The sequence below is a fragment of the Uloborus diversus genome, chromosome 2 (genome assembly GCF_026930045.1).
Source record: "Uloborus diversus isolate 005 chromosome 2, Udiv.v.3.1, whole genome shotgun sequence".
Lineage (NCBI taxonomy): Eukaryota > Metazoa > Arthropoda > Arachnida > Araneae > Uloboridae > Uloborus > Uloborus diversus.
Genome location: NC_072732.1, coordinates 154,297,494 through 154,325,320, shown reverse-complemented (window position 1 = coordinate 154,325,320; position 27,827 = coordinate 154,297,494). Strand labels below are relative to the sequence as shown.

The following is a 27,827-nucleotide window of genomic DNA, read 5'->3' as shown; positions in this document are numbered from 1 at the left end:
CGAATTGTGAGACAAAATTTGCCGAGTAGAACATTATTTGGGACATCACGGTTACCTTTCATCAGGGTATACCTGATTAGGGTCACCATAGCATGAGAGAAAATCAACTCTTAAGTCTTAATGGAAGCAGTATTAGGAAGGCAGTTGGACTTTTTTCTAATCATTGCACTTTAAAGCAATTGCTTGTTATTACTTGTGTCAGTATTGACTCAACTGTTACGGGTTAGAGGTTGCCATTATCATGAGCATTGAGCTTACTAATATCTTACATGATTGTGAAGTGCTTTCTGCCTCTTGAAGTTTGAATACTTTGGTCCTTATATAATTGATTCTTGGGAGATTCATGGCATTCTCATTAAATGCATGCTAAATTTTGCTTCAGCTACTGGTGGTTAGAAACCTTCTGTTTACCAATTAGTAAAATAGACCTCTGGTTATAGTGCTTTACCCTGTTGAAAATCTTTCTCTCATTTCATTTCATCATGACGCATATTAATAATCTTACGAAATGTGAATTGAAGTATTTTTCTCCGGCTTTCAGTTGTAAGATGCATTTATTTAATGCAGTGAGGCAATGAATATTTGGGTGAGGATGAGTACTGACTATTAAAATAGTGTCACATAATAAGCATATTGTAAGTTAAAATATGCTAATAGTTGTTGAAACGGAATTTACAGACCTGCCAAATTTCTAGTTTTTCTTGGGAGACAGATTTAGTATTTTATCATTATTTTTTCGTAATTTATCGAGATTTTTGTTTATAAAACGAAAATAGTCTTTCAAATCTTGAATAAAAGACAATGCCATAGCTTCTCGACCATTCCAAATCCCGATAGCACCACTGTTCTGTATACTATATCGTATGCACAAAAGAAAAAGAGTTAGGCAAGTTTTTTTTTAGCGCATTTGCAGGTGAGGGGCAGCAATCTTTTAGCATCTGTTTCTGGTTTGTCCTTTTTCTGATAATTTTCTGAATTGTACACTGTGCAGAGCCTATTGAGCTAAAATTCAAAGGTATTTTTGCCATCCCTTTTGCTTTTAAGTCTCTCTCCCCCCTCAAAAAAAAAAAAAAAAAAAGCGTGTTAAAATAAAAACCCAGCGTTCTACTTAAAAATTGCAGCTGTAGAAAACTATTGAGTGGCTTTTTTTCAGTGTTTTTACTTTATTCTCCCATACATTTGACATTTTTTTACAACTTATACTGCATATTTTTTCTAGCTTATTAACATAATCAAAGCCATAGCTAAGGCAACATAAGTGCATGACACTAATATGAATTGTATTAGTGTTTTTTAAAATAAATTGTTTGATAAAGCTTCTGTTTTTTTTAATGCTACTTTACAAGGAATCTTTTAGACCTTCAAGATGTTATTAAATTTATATATTTAATTGGTGTATTTTGAACTAAAAATGCTTTGAAACCATATTATTTCCTCAAATAACATCTTTTAGTCTCCATTTTTTCTCTCTTGAAACTTAGATCAGTTTTTTCATTTCATAAGGTTGGCAAGTTTGACTTTATTAATTTTTCATCATTTAAACATCCCTCTTTTTTTCAAATGTGTAGCACTTGCCTTTTTAGTATACTCCCTTTACAAAGCCACAATGGAGAATTAAGTATTTGCAACTATGCCTTTCATGAGCCATTTTCCATTACTTCCTGTTCATTGCGAAATTAGTTCCTTGACCACCTTCACCCGATCTTTGACAGAGGTGTCGCAAATGAGTCACTGTTGTTGTAACTGATTTCAGAAAGTACAACATTTTGACAGCATTGCACTTTCAGCATGAAATGCACTTTCTTTTTGTCAAATTCAAATCCAATTTGCTTTTGTGTGTTTTCTTAGTTTAAATTAAATAATATTCATTACTTATAATACAATAGGGGCTCTCTCTGCCCTCTACTTCCTTCATTCACCAATCTCTGTATGCTGCCTTTGCTAAATGCTTTAGGAGCTTCATGCCCTGCTCAGGAAAGAGGACACTTGAGATTCCAATGCAGATAAACCCTTTTGGTTATTCCTCCAGTGCCTGCTTAACATTTGGCTATGGACTTGGTAAAACCTTTGTAGGTGCTGCTTCAAATTTTATAACGGACTCAGTGATAGCATGGTAATTTTAGTTCATCATGTAAATACTTACGTAACAGTAATCCTAAGTGTAATTTAAGTTAAAAATAAAGAAAATAAATTTGGGACATGACTGATGCATTTTTTTAAATCAAATTCTTGTTTGTTTTTTTCTTCCTTTTTTTAAATGAAAGGAAGTATTAAATCTGACTTCCATTGGGCCGGTAAAATTTTCTTATAAGTGGCTAAAAACTTTAATACAAACTAATAAGAAGGATACACCAAGTCTCTAGTTTCTATTAGTTAATAATTTCTATCACTCATAATTTAAAAGATTTATTTTTGAATAGTTTTTGTTTTAAATTTAACTAGCCTTTTCATTTTGAAAAAGAAACAGTAAAGAGAACTGCTTCACATTCTTCTTTGATATGTTTTGAAATTTTCTGTACTATAGTTTTGAAATATTTAGAATCAGACTTGTTTAGATTCTATGTATTGAAACGTACTATTTTTAACTCGTTTTTTAGCTTTTTTTTAAAATTTGCCCTTAAAATACAAGCCTGTGTAATTTTTACACAATACTGTTGTGGTGCATCTTTTGTCATCTAATTTTCATGTTTTTAATATTTTCCTCTAAAGTGGACTGAGCAAAAGATGCTAATCTTGAATATATATATTTTTTTGAGCAATCCCAATTACCTATTATCCTTACTTGACCGCTATTGACGTTCCGGTTTCTTTTTCAACGTTTCCACATAATGACCATCTCTAGTAATACATAAGGCAACACCTCATCCATATTTGTAATATATATTTCAATTAATAAATATATTTTTTTATTTTATTTTATACGAACTGCTGAAAGGAAACACCTCATTTTTGAAAAGTATAAGATGCACGAGATCGTGTTCGATATGTTTTAATTTAATTGAGCGACGACTTCTTGAGGTGTAACAACATTATGTGTGATGTTATTAGATTGATTTTTATAATATAATGGAGTCAAATTTATATATGAAATTATGTAGTTGGTTTATACCTTCCCGACTTCCTCCTTACCTTTCATGGGCGCCCATATGCAAAGTTAAAAGGGGGGGCTCAAATATTTTCCCTGTGGTTTAACTGGATATTTTCCACGTGGAAACCAATTTCAGGGCTGATTAGAGTCATTAAAATTTGACATTTTTAATAACTTATTCATTAATGGCTGGAGAAGAAATGTTTTTACATTTTTGCAAAGAAAAAAGTACTTAAAGGTAGAGCAAGTTCTAATTTCAAAGCGGAGCTCAAGCCCCCCTTGCCCCCTATATGGACGCCCTTGTTACCTTTGGTTATACCTTATAGTTTTGTCATGCTTCGACAAGAACTAGCCGTTGAAGAACGTGCTATCTCACTACTAACGTATTAAGATGCTTATGGCAATTCGGATTGCAAAAACATCTTTTGAATGCAACTTGCCGGCATTCAAATGAAAAGAGCCCATCGCCAGAAGTGAATTTTTTTTTTGTTTCATTTGTTTTGGTGTAAAAAGAAAATAAAAAAGCTTGGAAATGGTAAATTATTACTGTAATTTGAAATAAATTTACTTTGTGAAATTGTGCATTGACTTGTACTGCATCATATGATAAATATTTTTGTCTGATATTTGCTAATTGCAAAGCTTAATCCCCTTCCTCCTTTTTTTTTTTTGTATTAATTCAGTCTTTTTGTGTGTTAAAATAGGTTTCTTATAGGGAAGTCCTAAAAAAATCAAGTATTTTGTGCCTAGTATATTTATAATAAAAAGCCTTAAAATTTATGTACATTTATCAAAAAACTATCCTGTTAATCCTTTAATAAGAACGCATACTTTTCATATATTTCTCTTTATTCATTGATTTTTCATGTTTGTTTGTTTGTTTTTTTTTTTTTTTTTTTTTTTTTTTTTTGTAGTTATAAATATTTGTGTGAGAGTAACAAAAATGAGCTTGTTGAAGTGCCGTTATTAATATTATTAGTATTATTGATATTATGTTTTTGCTAATTTTATACTTCACGACTTATATTTTTCAATAATTTGAATTGATTTTCAAGTAAGGTATTGTACTATGGCACCTGAAAGAGGCCTTTCCCGTTTGTGTTAGAATATTGTAAAAAAGAAAAAAAGGCTAATTTTTTAAGCAATTAAGCCATAAACTGTTATTAATGAACTATTTTAAAGAGCAGATAATGAGCAAGAACATAAAATCTTCAGATTTCTCTCCCTTTCCCCTGACTTTTAGAGAAGTAAATTCATATGTTATTTCATAGAACCATTGCTAGTATCTAGCCCAGTAAACTTGGACCAAACTGCTTCCATTATTACATAGTCATAGCAGCTGGCAACCAGTGAAATTTTCCCCTTTCCAGGAAAAATATGCTACTAGAAATAATTTAGTTAGTAGTGTGTCATTCTAATATGGGTGGAGAGGCGTAGCTAGACCCGACTTTCGGGGGGGGGGGGTCTTCTTTTGTATATATATATATATATATGTGTGTGTGTGTGTGTGTGTGCAAATTTTTTAATATTAAAAAAATAAGGGGGAGGTGAATCTTACATACTTTGGAATGGGGTGCCCCAATTCCGATACTTGTGTCAAACAAAACAAAAGCAAAGAATTTTTTATTTTTTTAATGTTATGGAAAATTCAACTTTTTTTTCTTTTCCCTCCATTTAATTTAAAGTGAAATTTTCTAACAACGTCTTGTCAAAACCAGTGTATCCAAATCAGGGGGAAATCAAATATCTGATGAGCGTGTTCCGTTCATTTCAGTGTGACTGCTTAATTTAGAGGCTAACACACACCTACAAAAGCTGGCATCCCTGAAGGCTAATAGATACTTCCATCTCCGCCTGTAAACTGGATGTTTGACTTTCAATCTCATCGGTGGTCAGAATATAAAGACTATTTTTACTAACTTGGTTTGCACTAAAAGTATGAAATAAAAAACAAAAAGACTTCTTGAATTATACTCCGCAAAAAATGAAATTGCTTTTCATATCGTTATATTTATATGCTGCTTTTTATGTATTTACATTTATGCTAATTCTAAAGCAGTTGATAAGATTTGAATAAAAAAAGTTAGGGAAGAAGTATAGGGGGTAGAAAGTTATTCGCTCAAATGCATACCATCTGTTCTCCTTTCAAGTCTTTATTTTTAATTTTATTAGCTGCTTTAGAATTTACATAAATATCTATTTGAGAGAGCAACAGCAATTTTCGGGTATTATAAACAGAAGTCTTTTTTTATTTTCTACTTTTTAATTTGAACCAAGCTAATAGAAATAATCTAGATTCATCTCGTTTTTAAACATTTTATTCATGTAATGCTATGCAGTTTTTCTTTTGAATTAAAATAAATTTACCTTCAGAAGGGTCCAATGGGACTAATGCTGCTTTGCAGACTGTACTTCGTTTTCTTCAGACGACGTTAACTTTCTCTTTTTAGAGCAATCCTTTTCGTCATTTTAATTTTTTTCTTTGAATTGAAAAAAGCTTGTTATCGGTTTTTCTCGCTTCATTATGCAACAACTTTCACTTAGAATGTACTATTTTAAACAGACTGTACGTTTCCAAAAGAAAACGCAGTAAATACTGGCTGAAAAATCAATGTGATTGAAATGGATACTCTGGTTAGCAAAGGTCGTTTTGACTATGACCTATGGCACACACGAGACCAGACCAAGAAAAACCTCTATCGTCTCAAATTCCGGTTATGCTATCATTTTCGGATTCCAAACCCAATGATCTTTAAAGCAGCAAACAAAAACATTTTCTTCAACTCAGAAACAGAGGAATTGTCTTCAAGAGTTGAGGAGGCAGTGGAAAAAAGGGAGAAATGCGTTCCACGAATAGGCTTTCCATGAAGATTAACCAAAGGACAGTCGTTTCGCGCACTTTCTTGGAAGAAGAGTTAAGAGGTGAAATTCCCAGGTTTGACATGTTAAGATGAACATTTTAAGTTCATGGTTAAAGGTCATTCAAGTTAAAAGCCATTTTGCTCTGTTATCTGGATTAGTACTGTTCTGTGGTTGCTCTCTTTCTTAAAATTGTGATTCCTTAGAAAGCAAGGTTCCTTAGAAATGGTAGGAGTGAAAAGAAAGTAAGTTTTTTTTTTTGAAGAGATGAAAAAAGGAAATTCGTAGAATACTGGCCAAGTTAAATTTGCTGCAATTGATAACCTCAAGAGGATAAATAATGAATTAAAAAAAAAAAAAAAAAAAAAAAAATCTGGGACCAAAAAGCAATAAAAGACTTTTTCTTGAAAAAGATATGCTTAAAGTTTCTTTTACTGTCAAAATGATTCCTTAAACTCGCAATAAAGCACTTAATAATGTAATAATAAAAAAAATACCTAACAAAACCAATAAAGAGGAATTTTAATCAAGAGCCCATATTGTCTTTAGTATTGATTTCAAATTTTCACTATCATGTTTCAAATTTCTATAAAAAGTTTCTTAAAGCTCCCGTATTTCAAAACCTGTTTATCTCGATTTTTTTTCTCTAATGTGAAATTCGAAATATACAGATTCGACTGTATGCAATATTCCCACTGTGCGGTTCATAAAATTAAACATATTTAACAATTTGCAGAATCTATGACAAAGAAAGGCTGCATATGCGTGGATTTAACAAACCTATCTCATTTCTAAAGCAAAGTGTCAAATTTCACTCAATTATCAAAAAATTGTCGCAGCAGAGGGAGGCGTCTTTATGCTTGAGGGTCACACATGGAGCAGATTTTCAATGGCATTGGGGGGGGGGGGGGAGCGAAGTGATTTTTTGACCTTTGTTACTCAGAAAAAAGTCGTTTTGATTTTTTTTATCAGGGTGGCGACAGATCAGGGAGATCAGGGAAAAGTCAGGGAACTTTACTAATCAGGGAAAAAATCAGGGAATTTTGAAAAAATAGCAAAAAATCAGGGAAAATTGATTTTATGAAGAAAAAATTTTTTTTAAAAAAATTTACAAAATTAAGTACTCTAATTCCCTACGCATTTTCCGCCAATTATCTGTTAAACATAATGTTAAATTAATGAGGTGCAATTATATACTGTCGCATATTTGTGCATCTTTTTTCCTCAACGTCAAAGTATTGAATCTTACTTATTAACCACAGGATGAACTTCCTAAGATTGTTTATTTTACTGTTTGGTTGTTTATTTTACCTAGCTTGAAATTTCCTTTTACAATTTCAATGCTATGTAAAATAAACAACCATACAGGCAAAGAGGTAGCCTTCATTAATGTCTTAGCTCCTTTGCCTTTATTCCATTGTCTCGAAGTAATTAAGTACTGTAATCATTATTTCAGGAATAAATCTTTGTTTTTTGAATTAATACTATAGAAGCTTAAAAGTTATTACTTCTTCGGGTTTTTAATTTATTTGCTAAAATTGAACTTTATATTAAAATAACTTTGTTTTTTGCCGTTATACCATTTGTTGTCACAGCAGATTGTAAAGGTTTTCTTTTCTTCAGACTTAAGTATAATTCTTTAATTTTATAACCAAGTTGTATTATTCTTTTATATATTTTGAAATTAACTAATTGCTTTTTTTTCTTTTTTTTTTCTTGCATTTCAAAGTTGTTTGTTACAAAAGCAATCTAAGATTTTTTTTTCGTTACATACTGAAATCATTTGAAATAAAGTTAACTTGTGTACTTAAGTAAATATCTTTATTTTTTTATTGTTAAAATGCTGTATTCATTCATTAAAACCTATGTTCTTGATTAAAGAAAAGCTCCCTATGAATGGATGTCAAATGGTTTCATCAGTTTTGCATAAATATGTCAATTAGTTATATAAGAATAACTACATTACTTCTATTCTTTCACTATTACTTGTTATTCTTGCAACAATTATTATACTGTTTGAAAACTTAATTCAAAATAATTTCAATTACTTTTTAGTTCTATCATAAATACACATATGTTTTTAAGAGTAATTTTAATAGTTTCTTAAAATTCTTATGCTAAGTGGGTTCTGGAAATAAAGTATTTGTTTTTTTTTTTATTATTTTTTTTTTAAATTTTCTATAATCTTTCCGTGCATAAAAATTTAATATACTGTTTTGTAGGTTCCCCCCCCCCCCCTCCCTGAAAAAATTGTCTTTTTTTTAAAAAACCATTTTATAAAAGAGTAGCATCTTTTTAAAAAATATCTTTAGTTCAACAACTTTACACAACTTAAAACATTTAAAATACTGCATTTTATACAAACATACAATGGATTTCAAGTAGAGCAAAGAAAGAAAAAAATTTGGTGAACTTAATCAGGGAAATCAGGGAAAAGTCAGGGAACTTTTTCTCACAGTTTCTGTCGCCACCCTGTTTATTTTTCTTCTTTTTTTTTCTTTCTCTTTCCTCTTTTTCCCTTTTTTTTTGAGACTAACGTTTCGGGGGGGGGGGGGGGGGGGGGGGGGTTGTCCCCAACCCCCCCCTTAGCTACGTCTCTGATGGGTGGAATTCCTTGAGCTATAAAACATGAGTACAAAAACTGGAAATAATATCATTATACGCTTTCTTGTCATAATTTTGTAAAAAGGGTACTGAATCTTGCCATATGTCTTTTAATTGTCCCTTATATGTGATCAAATATGTTGGCATTTTTTCACATTTTTGCTAAGCATACACCAATATCTGTGGCAGCCAACAACTTCATCCACCATAAAAATCGGCAAAAATCCTTTCAACTGTGAGGATCTTTACAAACTTGAAATAATTTGGTTATTTGTCGACCACTTTGAAAGAGTTTTTGGCCACTTCAATGATTGATATAATGTGTTTTGTTTTAAATCTTATCTTTATTTAATGAACACAAAATACTTTAAGATGTTAAATTTCAACCTATTTTTTTTAACAGTTTTTAGTTACCAAATAAAATTAATGAGAATACAGAACAAAACCATCTGGAGTAAATGGCATTTTATCTTTTAAAAATAAATGTGAGATGAAAATAAATAAATAAAAAATAAATAAATAAATAAACATAAAAAGTATAAAAAAAATTAATATGTCATTTTTAAAGGTTTTTATTTTAACTGAAAAATATGTTCTCTCTCTTGTTAACCTCTCCGTTACCCTTATCAAGAACTCATTTGTGGACAACCCCTATCTTATGGTTGTCATCATTTTTATTAAGTGCAAAGATTAAGAGAAAGAGAACATCATTAAATTTTGCACAAATTAACCAACCTTCAAAATGGTATCTAGAGATTATCGTTGTTTCATAGTGTATGAAATGGCACAAGTAATTTTGATTTTTTTATTGCTATTTCAGCTATCCAATAACCAATTTACCTCTTTATGTATCGTAAAAAATATGTACCATTAATAATTTTATTGTATGATTAATTTATCATCAATATTTTTCAGTCCATCCCTCAATTTCTACCTGTTCATCTACCTGTTTCTAGTATTTTAAAACTAGAAACAGGTAAATTAATCGATGATAAGAAATAGTAGAACAGTCATTTCAATCCGGAAGCATTTTTTTTTTTTTTGCAAAGCTTATGTTCTTCAAAAAAAAAAAAGGAAAACTTTCGATTTCCTAAACATTCACATTGTTATAATTATCACAAAGGTTGTTTTTGCTAATTGGTTGGAAATTCATAGCCTTCTACCCAGACTTGTAAAGATGAATTTCTAGCCATTTGGAGTGAACTAACTAGTTTAAATATAATAATCAGTTAGTTCTCTTGGATATCACCTGAAGGGTGGGGGAGTCAAAGGTTTTAAAATTTTGGGAAATTTATTGATTCTCATATTCAGAACATTTTCAATTTAGGGAAAATCTTATTTGAATTTGCTTTCTAAATCAAGTTTGACCCCCTGCCCTCCCTCTCCAGTTGCAACTTATATAACCATAGATTTTTATAAGAAGCATATTTTTGATCAGTACTTGATAGTTAGTGTACGTAAAAAAACAAAGATATTTGTACATGCATATTAATAAAATAATATATTATGTCAATATACTTCATAAAATAATCATTATAAATATGAATGAGATAAATATTACTGTTATCTTAATTTTTTGTGTATTTTCAACTGATTATTATTTTTTTTTAACAGAAAAGGCGAAATGACAATACTTTCTGAAATACGAAATTTTGTTATGAGGTACAACATAAAGCAAACTATGATTGCAGAGATGACCAAGATGAGTCAAGCCTATGTCAGTCGTTTTTTTCGTGGTGATATACAAGATATGTCTGATCGCACCAAGAATGCCTTCTACATGTGGTATTTAACATGTAAAAACAACCCCTGGAAGCTCAGTAAGTGGCCTGCTGTGCTCATACAATACACAATTTTTAAAATTTGTTGTGCTATAGGCTATGAATTATTTTGCTGTTGTATTCATATACGGAAAAACAATCTGATGCAGTTATTGTTTTAAGAATTGCTGCCATGGATGGCTATATAGAGGGGCAAGTGGGGGCTAAAGCCTACCCTCCCTAGGAATTAGAACTTCCTTGCTTTTAGTACTTTTTTTCTTTTTAAAAATGTAAAAACATTTCTTCTCCAGTCATTAATGAAGAAATTATTAAAAATTTCAAATTTTAATGACTTTTAATCTGTTTTGAAATTGGTTTCCATGGGGAAAATACCCAGCTAAACCATGGTGAAAAATCTGAGCACTTCCTTACAGTTTTGCATATGAGTACCCTTGATTGCTGCAATTGCACATTGGTGCAACTGAAAGAAATTCTTAGCACGGCTATTGGCTGTGCACTATTAAAGGCCTTAATCCTTTTTTATGAAGTTCAATTCACTTCACTGCATGTGAAACAGAACCTTAATTCTCTTAATAAGAAAAAAGGTGTTCTGCATTCATTTGAATGGTCTTATGTTTTCTAGCTGAAATCTCGACTTTCCAAGTGAACCAAAATTACCATTTAAGTTGACTTAATGCTGATTCACCTGCAGATGATAGAGTGAAGCAAGATTAGGGCTCCAGATTGTTGGAAATGAGAGTATGTTGAACTACAATAATCTTAATGCTAATATGCTACTCAAGTAGCGTACAAAGACTTTGGTGCGTCCCCTCTCCTGCAAGATTCATAAGTGCACCCTATTCCATAAGAAATTTTTTTAAATATAATTTTAACATAGTGTTATTTTTTCAGAGCATGCACCCTTACATTTTTATTAAAAAAAAAATCTTGGTAGGGCTATTGACTGCACATTATCTGAGACCCTAATCTTTCTTCACTAAGCCCAATGAACTTTAATTCATGTGAATCAGAGCCTTAGTTCACTTGATAACAAAAGAGGTAATCTGTATTCATTTAGAATGTCTGTGTTTTCTAGCTGAAATCTCGTTCGTAGATCGTCCAAATTTTAGATTTATTGATCCTAACCAAATATTTTTGATGTAGCTTAAAAATGTTTAATGAAATTAATGCTGAAATGATTTCTTCCTTGCAGCTCAACTTTGCCCTAACTCTGGGGTTAAGCGTATGGTGTCTGAAAGTGGTGATCTCATTCCTTTAAAAAGGGAGCGTTTCACATTCAAAGCTGCTCACTTGGCTGTGTTAGAACGCTATTACGAGAAAGATCCATACCCGGATTCTCAGACGAGAGAGCAAATAGTAGACGAGTGCAATAAAGCAGTTGAGAGAGCAGGTAAATTCTTTTTTCTGATTGAGTGATGCTTTGTACTTGTAATTAGATATCAGAAAATCCTCTGAAGCAAAATTTAGTTTTAATTAATGCCAGTGTAACCCTTAACTACTGATGGTACTATAGAGCTTAACCGTTTACCCGCCAATGTTCCAAAAATGGAACATCATATTTAAGTGAAAATTTTCCCATGAAATAACGTTAAAATAAACAAGTTTTTTTTTTAACACAGTTTAGTCTTATTTCAAAGTATTTTTTGATTTCCTGCTTGATTGTTTATATGTTTTAAATTATTTATTGCGATTTTTCAAAGATGAGTGTTTTTTTAGCTTTTTGCAACTTTTTCTTATAAAATTTACCAAAAATTGGCTTTTTCAGAAAACGTAATGATATTTATTATAGTTGTGATAAATACTTCAATGTATGATTTTAAAATGCTTATAGAAATGTACAATGATATTTCCGAAAGGTGTACCCCTTCAAAATAGCATGTTCCAATTTTGGAACATTGGCGCTTTTAGGGAGTCAAATTTCCAAGAAGTAAATCATTCAACTTCAAAGGGGAAATTTCATTTTTTGTAATATGTTTCTTTTTTTTTCTAATTTTGAATGTACTCTGATGTAGATGTTGGCAAAACCAAGTAAGTTTATATTTTGAAAGGATATGACGTTTCGTTAGCAAAGAAAATAATAACAGTCTTCTGTTTGACGGACTATATGGCGACGAATCCACACCTGCTCGGAAAGCTACATCGTCACGTGATAATAAAAAATAATATTAGTGAGCGTTTTATTCTTCATATTTTAAATACAGTTCAATAATTTGCTTGCTTTGTTTTCGAGCGAAACGAAATTCTGTTTGATGTATACCAACTGTTCATAAATGTTAAAAAGTGTCTACAAGATTTCTTACTGTAGAACAAGCTGTGGCTTATCTAGAGACATTGTCAGATTCGGATTTGTCAGATGTAGATATATGCCAATTACCCCCTGATGAACCAGGCAATATCACTGAGGAAGAATAGATGTTGACAGAGATGAAATCCTACAATTTTTTGGTTTGCTGCTATTGAGTGGGTACCATTCTGTTCCTTCTGAAGATATGTATTGGAGCAGTGCAGAAGATTCATCTGTGCCAATTGTACCAACAGTTATGCCTCAAAACCGTTTTCGAAAAATAAAAAACAACTTTCATTTGATGGACAATTATGAATTAAAACAAAATGACAAACTAAGAAAAGTAGACCCTATTTACGAAGAATTGTGTAAAAACCTTCAACAATTTGGTATATTTCATGAAAAATTGAGCATAGATGGTTCCCTACTACGGTCGGCATTCATGTAAAATGTTTATTAGATGAAAACCAATAAGATTCGGCTTCAAAATTCGGATGTTGTGCTCTTCAAGTGGATACCCATATTCGATGGAGATTTATTCAGGCAAAAAAGAAGGATCCCCTGATGTGCAATTAGGATCCAGAGTTGTAAATGATCTATTATCAGTTTTGACTGACACGTCTAAGCATGAAGTATACTTTGATAACTTTTTTACATCATATGACTTAATTTCTCAGCTATCAAAAAAAGTGTATGAGCAACAGGAACAATTTGTGAAAACCGAACTAGCCATTGTCCACTGAAATCTAAAAAAGCCCTTTCTAAAGAAGATCGAGGAAATTTTGATTATCGATCTGATGGATCAATGTACCTGTGCAGCTGGAATGATAATGCAGTGGTTACATTAGCATCTAATTTTTATACACATGAGCCACTTGCATCTGTAAAATGTTACTCAAATGCACAGAAATGCAAGATAGATGTGCCACAACCTCATCTTATCAAGAGATACAATGAAGGAATGCAATTCTTCCTTTCATATCATGGGCATTAGATATTTCTGTATTGGATTTTCTGAATTCTGATATGTACATAAATGCAATTTAAAATATTATTTTTAAAGTATTAATTTATTAGTTTATAATATTAATTTATAAAGTATGCTAAGATAAAAACCGCATTCAAAACCTCTTAGTTTAAAAAAATTCTCTGAAAAAAAAAACTTCATGCAAAGCGCCAATGTTCCAAAAATGGAACACACTGAAAAACATAGTAAAAAATTTTTTTCTGGAAATTTTATTTCATTTCTGTATTTACTAGACATAAATAGATATAATTTCAAAAAAATTACTCAAATTTGATCATCCTTCAATAGTTGGGCGGTTAAACGGTTAACTCTCTTCAACTGCTTTTCCTGTGAACCCCAGAATAATTCAACCAGTTCTTGACAATTGTTACCTTTTCTTGTTAATCATCTCTCCTCATTCAAAAATCGTAATAAGTTTATGCAATATTTTTTACCCTGATTTTGTGATTACTTTGCTTAAATTTCTGTGGTATTTTTTCAAAGGTTTATTTACTTATGTATAATGATTACAGTATTTTCTTTATTGTTGGTAAATCTTCATAAAAATCTTCTAACGATTAACTTAAAGTTTCTTTATGTCTCAAATATATATATTTTTCTTTTCTGGTTTCTAAAAAAAAAACAGTTCCTAGTTTTTTTCCTGATTTCTCCTATTTACAGGTTAAAATAGGTTAGCGGCACTGCTAAGTACTATGATATTTCAAATTTATTAATGCACTCATTCATTTTATTTTAAAGTACTATTGTATTCAACCGACTTGCCACACTTAGGTGGCTCATACAGGGAAGCGACTGCTTTCTTACTTCCAAATGTAAAGGGGCCTTGCCCCCTCACTTTTCAGAGTTAATAATTAGCAATCAATTGAAAAATGTTTTTTTACTCGTACATTGATTTATTTCATGAAAATAAAAGCTAAAAATTCCAAATGAATGGACTTAGTTCATGCTATTTCATAAGAATGGAATTTTTATTTGGAAGGACAGTCTGGTGATCATTCGCCCCAATTGTCTAGGTCACATTCCACATTTTTCAGAGGTCTTTTAATTAGTAATGTGAAAAGGCAATAACATAATATTCAAATTTACGAGAATGGAGAGAAATAATCAACTTTTGGAGTAATGACCCTTAACCCCACCCTCCCCCACATTTCTTTTGACCCCCCCCCCCCACTTTTTTTGCACATCTATGCTGCCACAACCGAGTTTTCAAGAGCTGCCGTGGCGGCTAGTGAAATAAGTATTAATGAAAAGCATGAAGTCTAAATTGCCTGTTTTGATTTAAGTCTCAGTTGGATTATGGGTATAAGCATATTGTTCTTTTGTATATTTTAAAAATCTAATCAAATTTCCTGTTTTTACACTTTGCCTGTATTTACCAAGTGTTTTTTTTTTTTTTTTTTCAATTTTATGCCACTCTTCTAGGAAAAATATTCTTTCTGGCAAATTCTGTCAGAAAAATGACAAACTCTAGCATATACCCTTCTGTTTGCTCAAATTTTCTGTGCGATTGGATCATTTTACTTTGTATTTCATTTGGCTTCAAAATAGCAACCAAACCTTTTTCAAATATACGATACTGGAAATTTTTTAAAATCTCATACTGGAAATGCTAGTAAAGTACTGGAGTTTTGGATCATCGGCTCAGTTAACATTCTAATAGGGGGATCAAGAGGGAGCAGTCGCACCCCCAAATTTTTTAAGAGGAATAATAAAAAATGAGCAAATTCAATTTACATAAATCGCCAATCAAAGTTGAAAAAAAAACAATCTTGTTGGTTCTCTGTAATGGCTGATGAAACTTGACACATTTCCAGACAAGAGCAAGTATTTTCCATTTTTTAAATTATTAGAATTCATCAAGCCTTTACCGGCTTTTTCAGAAGAGAAAAAACTGACAAAGAATCATGGTTAATTTTAACGAACGATGTAATTTCCTCATATAGGCTAAAGATCTCGTTCTGGTGTGCTCTGCGTAACGATGGTTATGAGAGGCCCGTGCAGTGGTGTGGCTGTATGATTTTCACAAGAAAATTCCGTGGTATTTTACATTCATTGTTACGCTCATACTTTAAGTGTGTCAATTTAATGAGTGTTCGTCACTTTCTTCCGCTAGAAACACATTTCAGCTGCTCAATGCATAGTATGCTTTCATAGATGCTCTTTAAAACTACATACTATTTTGGAAAAATATATCTCGCATCAACAAATACTTTTATGAGGGCTCTTTAACTATGCAGTCGCCCCCCCCCCCCATACCATGATTATTTGCTGTTAGCCAATATGTGTTTTGTTTCATACTGAGGTAATTCGTATTGAAGAAACTCAACCCCCCAAATGAAATGCTGAAATGCCGCTTCTGCATTCTAAATTTGCTCATCCTATGATTTTTCTTTAGGTTTCTTATTGTCAGCATCCATTCTGGTGGAAAAATAAAAATACAGTTGATTCCGGTTAATAGGACCACATTGGGACGGGGCCATTTTGGTCCTAATAACCGGCTGGTTCAATGAAGTGAATAGGACTTGTATATCTTGACAGAACATGCTATACAGAAAATTTTTAAATGCCATTATGATTATTGTAAGCCCACATGTATGTTGTGTGTACAAAAAAGAAAAATTGCTGTTCACAAAAAAATTTCAGTTAAAAATATATTAAAATCTCTTTACACTCATTCAACAATATGTTTAAACCAATAAGGTATTTGTTACGTTTGTATTTTGTATGATGAGCATGCAAAGAAGAAAAATTACTGTTTACAAATTTTTTTCAGTTAAAAATGAATTAAAGTATGACCATGAATCTTTTTACACTAGTTCAACAATCGTGTTTAACCCATATTTTACTATCGTCCTGTATATAGGACAGATCATATTTATTGCATTTTGGCAACTGTTATCACATTTTTAGTTTCTAATATGGTATTTTTATAAACCCTACGTTTGATAAGTACTGTAGACAAAATTTTAGAGTTCAATTATAAATATATTTTTTTTATTTTTATTTTTGAATTTGACGATTTTTTGCAGTTTTATAATGCCTAATGTAATAATTGTGTAGAAAATATGCCAAAATCCTCTTTCAATTTAATCATTACTAATCATATACATTAGTGCTGATCAAAATTTGCAAAGATAAAACTACATTTAAATAGGTTTTATGAAGGTTTTATTAGCCGTCCTATAAATAGGACGATGGTAAAATCCCATGCTATGCGTGCTCCATATAAAAGTAGTTGAGCTGTTGGAAAATGGAGTGGAAAACTTGATTGCTCTCTTTAAAAACTCAATACTATGATGTTGTCTCACAACAAGAGTTGAAAGAGCAGGGTTTTGGGGATCGTAGGGAGTTTTTTGACTAATTTATCATCTGCACTTAATACGTTGTGATGCTACCTTCTGGATTGAGTAAAAAAATTTGCTGTTCAAAGTATGAACGCTGAACTCAAAAGCAAAGGAATTAAAGAAAGAGTACATGTGGCATATTGAATAAGAAATTATTAACAACTGAACTAGCTGTAGAATATGTAATGTCATAAGAGGATGAACCCATGAGAGTGACCTTGACTTGGAAATATTACCTTCTGATCCAGATATAGTCACTGATGATGATTCTATCATTCTGTATAGTTACGCTGATTTTAACGAAAAACTTCTAGACTCCTTGAGCAATAAACATTTCAAAAGGAATCAACACTAATGAAGAAATGAATATATCAAAATGAAACGGTCTAAGTGTGTATCCAAAATTTGCATAACTTTATGAATCACTTTCAAATGAAAATCGTCAGAAGATATTGTTGGACATAATTTCTGGAAAACACTCGTAAAACTTTTCGAGAGTGTGATCGAAAATATGATGAAAGCAGTAAAGGAAAGCAATAAGTAACCCTGGCCTAAGAATAACGACGATTTTTGTTTGCAAACATCAAAATTGAAACACTTTTTGGGCATAATGTTATGTAGCGGGTATTATATAATACCCAATGAAATGGGAAAGATGCTCCCGATAAAGGAACAACTTTTGTTCATCAAACTATGTAATGAAAACAGTTCTTTCATATCAAGCTGTTTATACAATTTGATGATAACTCTACTACTGATTTAGATAGCTACTGTAAAGTTCGCCTAATTTATAATTTTTTGAATGAAGCTTTTCAAAAAATTGGTGTGTTTTCTGAGCATTCAGCCATTTATTTTGAAAAATAGAGATGAAAAATTTGCACAAATGAGAAGCTCATGAAGTTTGGTAGTAAGCTCTCGATTGTCAACTCTTTTGGTGGTTACCACTTTCCATTTTATATTATATCAAGGAGCACAAAAAAAATGTCCGATTCCGAAAATTGTTTCGACTGTCATAACAAAGCTAAAAAGATGAAAAATGAAAGAATTACACTCAGGTAACACAGTTAGTAAATAATACATTTGTTGATAATATGCTGTCCATTATTAAAACTCCAGCAGGGCACAAAACATACTTTTTTTTTGCCTTATAATATTTTTGTTCATCTCAGAAACAAACAGCTATTTGAAACGGAAACAGTAAAGGAAATTGGAATGAGAAAATGTCCCTTAGAACCATCCAAAATCTTGAAAACTATGGGATTTAAACATCCGATAGGAAATTTCACATGTAGCACAAGATCACGGCTGTTCGTCGAAATGATGGCATTCTTTGCCACTCATCAACAATTTTTAAGATACAAAGTTTTTCAAAAAAAAAAAAGCACAGAATAATGAAGAATTGAAACAAAAAGGAAAAATATTTCATTTTGTACTAGTTTAAAAACTGTGTGGACTTACATGAAAATCATATAGAAATATTATGCATCCATATGTAATACAAAATGGTAACGATCGACCATAATTTTGAAATATCTTTGAAGCAGAACTGGATGCTGCTTGGAAAATATCGAAACTGTTTGCTTCAGAAGAAACCTTAAAATGTATTGAAGCCTGTAGAAAAGTTACTATTGTTTACATGGGTTTGTGTGTACCTCTATACACTGCTGAAAAGCAACTGTTTGTTCATCAAAACAAGACTCGAACCATACAGAAGAACCTTTTGAAGCTGCAGACTGAAAACGTTTTAAAAACTTCGAACTGAAAACAACACAATAAGTTGAAGCATTGTACTAAGAAAAACACTGGCAGTTCATGAAAAAAATATTATTTAAGACTTTGTGTAGAGTGTTATCTTCCATTTCACACGCACCAGAAAGCTTGAGTGAAAAACCAAGTATACAGTAGTGGATTGTACCATCGTCCTATATATAGGACAGATTGTAAAATGGAAGCGAATACACATTTGATAATGTTTAAAATTTTATGTGTATTCCTGAGGTCTCTTTAGTCTGTAATAGTAATTTTTATGAAAAATATTAAGTTTTTCATAATGTGGTAAAATATGGGTTAAACCAGTACGGTTTTAGCTATATTCCTACCAATCAGTATGATTCAATTTAACAACCAGAAGTAACTAAAGAGGTGAGTGAAAAAATAAGTGCTGAAAAATACTAATCCAGCCATTAAAAATTCCAATGAAATGAAAATTACATATTTTACAACCAATTTTTCTTTTTTCTTTTTTTGAAAAAACTTACATATTATTGCACTTCTAACTGAACTGAAGAAATTTGAAATTTCAGATTTTTTTAGTCTCTGCTAGAACCGTGCCTCCAATCGAATGGGAGTTTCGTTAAACATTTTTTTTTCCTGTTGATATTGCTGGGTTTAGTTAAAAGTTGCAAGGAACCAACATTAATTTTTATTGCACTAAGTTGCCAAGTTCATTGACCCACTTGAAACTTGCTTCAAGCAGCTGATTTTTTTTAAAAATTGTTTTTGTGTTCCTTGGTCCAATTAAGTGGATTTTTGGTCATTATAAGCGAATATTAAGCTTGTGTAATGGGATTTGTTTTGATTCTTTAAGATTTGGTCCGAATAAGCAGCTGGTTCTATTAAATGGTGGTCCATTTAGGCGGATTCCACTGTATTATTATTTATTATTATTACTCTTTATATTTCCATGCTTTCAATTAAAATTTCAAACATGCGTATAATATGGATCGTACAACATGACATAATGCTCAGTGGGTTCCTCATCAAGAGCTCAATGCTTTGATGACTTCCAGGGGTGCCCACCTCGGGAGGGGGGGTCATGGTGCAGACTACCATCAAAATTTTGAGGGGGAGGGGGTTCTAACAATTTTAAGTGATTCCTGTCCTTGATTGATGTTTAGGTGAAGTAATTAAAATAATTTCTAATATACAAAAACTAATTAATTTTCAGAAACCTCAAAAAGAAGTTTCAAGGCTGCAGTTATTTTGATTTTCCTATTCCTAAAATATTGGATGAAATCCATCACACATAAAATAAGAAATTGATGTTCCATATATTCTTAGTTAATGTTCCATTTCTTGTTTATCTTATTAGCTTACTTTTCTCAAAGTATTTTTGTGCTTCTTTCTTGTTAAAAAGTGTTTTATAACCAAAATTACATATTGTAGAAGAACAATATTTTAATTCTTTTGGATCATAGTTCGCATTTCAGATCGCCCGTTAGCAGAAAGGGAAAGAGTTACGTTGCCTGTTGTGAATAATTGGTTCAATAACAGGAGAAAAGAAGCTAAGAAGCAGCTAAGACAACAGCATGGTAAGAAATGATGTTTGCACTTTCTTAAAATCTTCAAACGTCTGAGTGACAGATAAAATACCATTGTGGAAATTATAGATTTAAAGTAGTAACTTAAATTTTTAAGATTTAATTTTGTATTTTGAATTGTTCTAGGTAAAAACCTTAATTTATAAAATGATTTTTACTACACACAAAATTCCAAATCTTCAGGATAAAGTAAGTTTATTTTTAAATCCTAAGATAATGGTTATTTTTCAATTATCTATTATTATTGCTGCATTATTCTTGTTTATAATTAATTTTTTTTACATTGAAATCAAATACAAAACAGAACTATATTACTAAACAAAATTGAACAATCCTTTGTCGAAGCTAAGTATTTGTTAAGTCAACAGAGTGTTATCAATAGACCTATTTTATAAAATTCTGTGGAAGTTTTTCAACCTTTGTACCAAAGTTAGGTAAGACCTCATTAGGAGTATTCTGTTCTGTTTTGTTTTCCTTATCTTCAGAAAGATATTAACTTATTGGAAAAGGCTCGAAGGAGGGCTACAACAATAGTACGTGATCTTTCTAAATTAGATCAATTCCAGGCTTAAAAGGCTTAATATGAGTTAGGGCCGGGCAATGTAGGAATTTCTACATCCTGATGCATCACCAACCTTACATCCCGATGTTGCGATACATCACGATGTGTAAATGCCATTCTTTTTTAAGCTTTAAACTTGCCTTGTTTAAATGTTACAAAATATATACAGGATATATACTGTCTGACCACGGATTGTATGTAATTTGGCAAACTGCCTAGTAAAGACAATTCCATCTGAATGACTCTAGAAGAGGAGAAGGGAAAATAAGGATGGGATTTTGATGCACTCATTTTATAGTGTCACTAGTGCCTTATTCATTTATTGCATTCTCAAAAATAAAATGAGGGGAAACAAAAATAGTTACCATGGAAGCAACAAAAAGAAAATAAAATATTTTCATTTTGTTCAGGAACCTAAAAGCAAAATGGTAAGCTCAAAACTTTGTTGTGAATAAATAAACGAATTAATTTTTGCCGTGAAAATGTAGATCAAATATACTTTAGATTTAAAAATAGTTTGCTGTGAGCAAATTTTCATTTTTACAAAACTAAGGCTAAATAACAGAGAGGCAAAAGGGCGCATCTGAAATAAACTAACTAACATCCCTACATACTAATAGATAGTTCCATTTCCGTCTATAAACCGGATATTAGCCTTTCCATGTAATCGATGGTCAAACAGTATATAGATTATGCCAGATATTTGAAAACAATTTCTAGTTCCAGCAAGAAATTTTTGGGAAAAAAAACTGATAAAAGCGCAAGAAAGCTATAAATATTGCAGACATGTCGTCGCCTCAAAGTATGTTCTGCCATATAAGAAAAACCTAGATCTTTAACTGTGTTGTAAATTTTTACTTTACTTACAAACCTAATTAAAAAATGTACCTTCGCATTTTCAGTACCTTAAATTAAAAAAATATGAAAAATTGATGTTAACGAGTGATAAGGCCAAGATTGAATTCTGGCTCCCTCAACCCTTTGAGGATTTGTAGGGGGGGGGGGTTAGAAATCACTGCCTCTCATTCAGAATTTAAATTTATATGGAAATAGACAAACTTGAAGAAATGGTGCAATGCAGCAAATTAGGTAGAAATGGGGTGTCAACAATACAACAGTAACAAATGAAAAGCAATAATAACAAAACCATAGTTTAAATATCTTGAAGAAATGAGATTTTAGTTCATTTCCTTCAATTTGCCTATCTCTACAATAATGTATGCTGAAAAAGTAATGATTCAATATACAAATAATTTTCTCTATAGCTATCATCATTTTCCTGATATTTTTTTATAACTGAAACTCTAGAAATAAATACAATGCTTTAAGAGCAATATGTGCCATGTATTGATTGTACTAACTACTACTGGCTTATTTCAAACATAGTTAATAGGGAAATTTTTTTGGTATTATCTTTGAAACAGGTAAATTTGCCATTTTTTGTTGAATTTTGGAATGTTATTTGGACTTCAGGGGCTATTTTAATCTCATCTCTTTTCTGCATGATTTTAAAAATTCTGTTATATATATATATATATATATATATATATATATATATATATATATATATATATATATATATATCCTCCAGTTTTTGCTCTCTGACCATTTGTGCCTCTTCCTGCATTTTGGGAACAGTTTTATGCATTTGTGTATATATAATATGCATCGAGTATTTTGCCTCCCCCCCCCCCAAGAAACTTTGAAACGGTGTACCTTAAGTTATCTTATCATTTCTGATGAGTCCTTAAAAGGTCCTTAATTTTCACTTTTAAAAATGAGTATGAATCCTGTGATACTTCAAAAGCTTTTGCTTGTAAAGTTTTCTATAACAAACTTTTCACACCATTGTTGCTAAGCCAGATTAGATTGAAACTTTTCTATTTAACATTGGTGTGAAAACATTAAATTTAAATGCCAACAATTTTGGACCAGTGTCTGTATATCGGTGCAATACTGATGCATCGGTTTTGAGAAAAATTCTAAACTGGTTTAACAATGTGGGCTGTACACCGGTTTATTGCAATACATCAATGCATGACCCTGCCTTAATATGAGTAATCTTGAACAAAGAGAGGGGGATAGATCTCGTTTTTTAAGTTTACTAAAACGGAAGATGTTCATGGGCTACATTTTGGCACTAATGGCTAAACGAGTGGTCATTGTTTTAAACTTTTTAAATCCCAAGATAATCTTGAAATGAGGAAAAATGACTGCTTCGTTTCAACAAGACTGTAGAGATTTTAAATAGTTTATTAAAAAGAGCTGTTACTTGCAACGGGGTTACTAGTTTTAAAACGTCTCGTGATCTTCATTAGGGATTGATAAATTCATTAGGACCAGCTTAACTGGGCCTAAAGCTTGTTGCTGGTCATCACTTTTATATTTGTACTAGCAAAAATACCCGGCGTTGCCTGGGTTAGCAATATTTATGAGAAACAATCGTTACTTGCATTTGTTTTCTGTTTTAAGTGAAAGAACTTGAAACACACCCTTTTGACGTGACTTAAAATCTAGCTCCTTCCTTACTCATAAAACTAAAGCAGCAGTAAGTAAAAAGAGCAAAATAGTACTCATTTAGAAGCGAAAACACGGAATTTAAGCGTATACAAATTTGAAGAATTTCCGAAATATGAAATTAAACTTCACATGTTTAAAAAGATTTATCAGTTAATACTTATTATTTTTTTTACATTGAGTCTTACCTTCTCTGTATGTTTATTTAAGAACGAACTGTTTAAAAAAATGTAGCCGCGCGCCCATCATGCCCTTAAACTTGCTTTGGTTATTTTGGAAAATCTCAATTATTGTGGGTTCTAGGTGCGATTTAAAATATTACCGAATTTGCAGGACTCGTTTTGGGATACCTTGGATAATGCTCTCCCTCCTTACTTTGTAAAACGGTATGTTACTAATTTTTGTTAAAGAGACATTGTCGCCAGATGCTGAGATACTTTTGGTCTCCATAAAATGGCGCTAAACAATTTCACCCGTAATGTTTCCAAAATAAGTAGTAAAATTTGGCGATGGTTTGAATTTGTGCACAAATTCACATTAATGGAAGTTTTTGTGATGTTTATGGATTTGCCTAATTTAGTTGCTGGATTATTTTACAGTAAAAAACGTTTTTCAAGATTCTTTGATTGACGATATTTTGTTTACATGGTGAACGCTGACAAACATTATTACGTAGTCTTTGACTTCAAAAACCGTGACAGTTGAAAAAACTGCCAAATGCATCCGCTACTGAAATCTTTCTGCATAAATTTTGGCGAGGTTTCTGCTGTTAGATTGGATAATGATTAAAAAATCCAATTAGCGCAAATAATAAAAAAAACCATTAATTACACTAAGTTCCGTTTAAACGGAAAATAATCAACCAAATCTATAGTTATATTAACCAATCTTGGGGAAAAAACGTTACTTTAAGATTTGTCTTGAGAAAAGCCTCAAACAGTCAGACAAAACACAAAAACATTTAACAATTCAAACTATGAACTGGGAGTTGAAATGATGCACTAAATAATGAATTGAGTTGAGGAAAGCCTTCGAACATGGAAGAAAAAAAGCCCATAACTCGTTTTTCATACAACTTAGAACTTTCTAACAGATGTCATCTTCAGCAGAAAAATAAGCGCTTTCGATGGACACATAGTTTTAATATGTGCACGTATTTTTTAACCGTCATATTGGGGCATTTATGCGAAAATTTGGACAAATCAGAATAAAAAAGGAACTATCAATCGGATTTTTATCGAACTGGTCTACAAACCTCCCCAGTACCAAAAAGAACAAACGGTGAAAGTTTCAGCCAAATCTGCCGGGTAGTTTCTGAGATCTTAGGGAACAAATTTACCAAAGTCCATTTTTATATATATAGATGTGTATATCTTTTCTTTTTTTAAAGTAATATATATTCTAATGGGATTGTTTTAGGAAGGTTCAACTGAATATTTAAAACATAGATGCCAACTCTTCTATTCGTTCAGGAAACTCCAGAATTTTGATGCCCTCTCCCAAACTCTCTAATGGAGGAAATGTCTTCCAAATTTTTATCTAAACAAAATTCCCCAAAACAGGGATTTTTTAGCTTAGTTTTAGGGACCATATCCTACAATAAAACAATCACTTTTGAAAATCTGAACCTTTTCATAGAGGTATGAAAATCATAAAAGTCTTTTGAAACATAGTTCATTTGTTTCAAAAGACTAGCTTGACTTACTGATTTTAAACATGTTGAATGATAATTTCCGAGCTTCCGAAAACTTGACACTGTCTTCAGAAAATTTTATTTGAGTCCACTTGCAACCCTGAATTTTATGCATAAGTGTCCTAAATTTTTAACTTTCAATATTGGCAGTTATGTATAATGTATAAATAATAATTACTTGGTAAAACAGAAAATATTTGAGGATGTGTGTAAGTTGAGCTGCAAATAAATTAAACTTTTATAGGGCATATGAATAGGCTCGCCAGACGTCACGGTTTGACCGGGACAAGTCCCGGATTTCAAACAAAATCCCGATGTCCCGGCCGGTTTACTTGGCGTCCCGGAAAAAAATTTGTTTGATTATAGATGACCTAAAATGCTTTGAAATAATAATTTTGAAGGATTATTTAGAACAAATACTTTCTCTTATTTTCACTCACTGTATGAAAAATGAAAACTTTTCAAGAGCGATATTCTGAAGCTAGTATATTGTAATACTGCTATCATATTAATTGTCTCGCCAATCGCTAACTCACGGTCAAGTCTAATATTACGTATTAAAGGGTGCAGCTTTAGCACCAGAAGAAAGTTTGCTGTACATAACACATCTTTACATGAAATAATATTGAAGTTGCTCGTCTCGGTGCCAGCTGTTTCGAGATAATATGAATCTGCACCAGTAGAGAGAGTATTTTCTTTGATGAACAATGCATGGTCTGATAATGGGGGTTTGACAAAGGAATTTACGGTGAAGGGCTTAATGGATTGGACTGTGCCGATTTTGACAGTAAGATTCAATCCAAAAAAGACTTTTTTTGAAAAAAGTCCTATTCAATGAAAATATTTGTAAATATTGTTAATTTCTTCTCTTCATTTCATTTGCTTAATCTTATTTAAGTAATTTGTAAATATTGTCTTGTAAAAAGTTTAATGCATAAATTTGTACGCTTGTGACATTTATGATTACCCCTAACTATAGTTCGTAGTTAGGACCATTTTTTCATAGTGTTGAGAAAAAATTACAATCTAAGAACCAGCCAACGATGTATACTCTTGAATACTCACGACACTGTGATGAGGGGGAGGGCATTCCGGTGTCCCGGTTTAACATTTCAGAAATCTGACAAGCCTACATATGAGGCAGTGAGAAACAAAGGTGTGTTAGTGCCAAAATTAAAATTTGGAGATAAACTGAACAAATGGTGAGAGAAACTCTTCGTTGTTTCACGACAAGAGTTTGAACTAGTACCTCTGGTAGGTGCTGCTGTACAGCATGACTTAGAAAAAAAATTCGATGAAAGCCTACCTAGAATCTGAACTTCAAATGAGTTAGTGAGAAGCAAAGGGATGTAAGTGCCAAAATTTAAATTTTCAAGATAGTCAATACAAAGGGTAGGAGAACCTTTCCACTGTTTTGGGTCAAGAAATGATACTAGTAACTCTGGTTCCATACAGCACAATAAAAAAAAAAAATTTGAATTTTGTCATCTTGAATTCAAATTATGTTTTTCACAATCACGAGTGTGTGTGTATATGTAAGCGTGTGTTTGTGTGTGCAGGCATGAGCGTGGGTAGTTGTGTGTATGTGTGTGTAGGCATATGTGTTTGTGTCTGTATGCCGTCATGAGTGTGTGGGTAGTTGTATGTATGTGTGTGTAGGTGTATATATGTATATGTGTGTAGGTGGGTGTATGTATGCGTGTAAGTGCAGGATATTGACGAAACCTGGAGACGGTTTTCGCTAGAGGTGCAGCATCGTGAGGACCCGGTCGACGGTGATGCTGCGGAGGGTAGTGGTGGGAAAAATGTTAGGAATGTCAAAAACAGTCGAATGAAAGCAATAAGCAATCGTGATTGCTCAAAAAAGCAATGAAAAGCTACCTAGAACCTTATTTTTAAACGCGTTTTACTCAAAGCTTGAAAATGTTCCTTATATTCTTTTGCTGTTTATTGCCTTGAATGTGTTTTATCACAGCTTTAAAAAGTTTGCTTACTTTCCTTTACTTCTCACTGCCAAATATTTAAGTAAAATACTGTATACTAATTTTTATTTGATTATTATATGACTTTGTGATATTTTATAGCTGATTTCTTATTGCCTTAGCTTATTTTTCAGCTGCAGCTATGGCAGCGGTGTCTGTGAGCATGTCTCCTCTGGGCCAGCCCTCCCTCAACCTACCTCCAGTGGCCTCGATGCCGGCGCTCAGTTGGCACCAATCACCGACGTCGACCGCTCTGGGGGGCGTGGCCGGCTTCCCTGGCTCCGCCCACCAGCCTGCCTTCCACCCCAACGCCCAACTGGATCTCAGCAGTGAAGCCATGGACAGTGACAGCTCCCATGACTCCAATGCAGATTATGGGAACGGCGATGCTCTGCCCGTAGAGATAGAGGAGGACGATGACGGAAAGGCCACTAGTATTAAACAGGAGGTGTGAGCCCGCAGTATTTGCACTAGACAGGGAAGAAAGTAAGAGAGTCATAGAGGAGACGGTAAGCCATTTTTCTCTTGGTGTATTTTTTGTGGTGGCATTTGCTGGGTAATGATATCTTTGGTTTTAGTAGAAATTATGCTCGGTTTTAAGAACTGATAAATTACTACCTGTCCGACACCTAAATCGTTATTGTTTTTAGTCTAACTATAAAATTTTTAAATATATCTTATACTTCTTCGTTAACATCAAGAAAATGAAAGTATTCCTTTTTGATCTTACATCTAATTATGTATAAATTTAAAGAACTATCAACCA

The 27,827-nt window shown here is 32.1% G+C and overlaps 1 protein-coding gene across 1 annotated transcript in view; it reads left to right on the top strand.

Annotated features, from left to right (window-relative positions):
• LOC129217436 (homeobox-containing protein 1-like) overlaps window positions 1-27,515 on the top strand; it is a 46,059-nt gene extending 18,544 nt beyond the window's left edge. Inside the window, exons 3-6 of the mRNA XM_054851733.1 lie at window positions 10,166-10,371; window positions 11,525-11,722; window positions 20,185-20,298; window positions 27,196-27,515. Coding sequence (XP_054707708.1) covers window positions 10,166-10,371; window positions 11,525-11,722; window positions 20,185-20,298; window positions 27,196-27,515 — 838 coding nt within the window. The remainder of the gene's footprint in view (window positions 1-10,165; window positions 10,372-11,524; window positions 11,723-20,184; window positions 20,299-27,195) is intronic.
• Window positions 27,516-27,827: the final 312 nt, after the last annotated feature.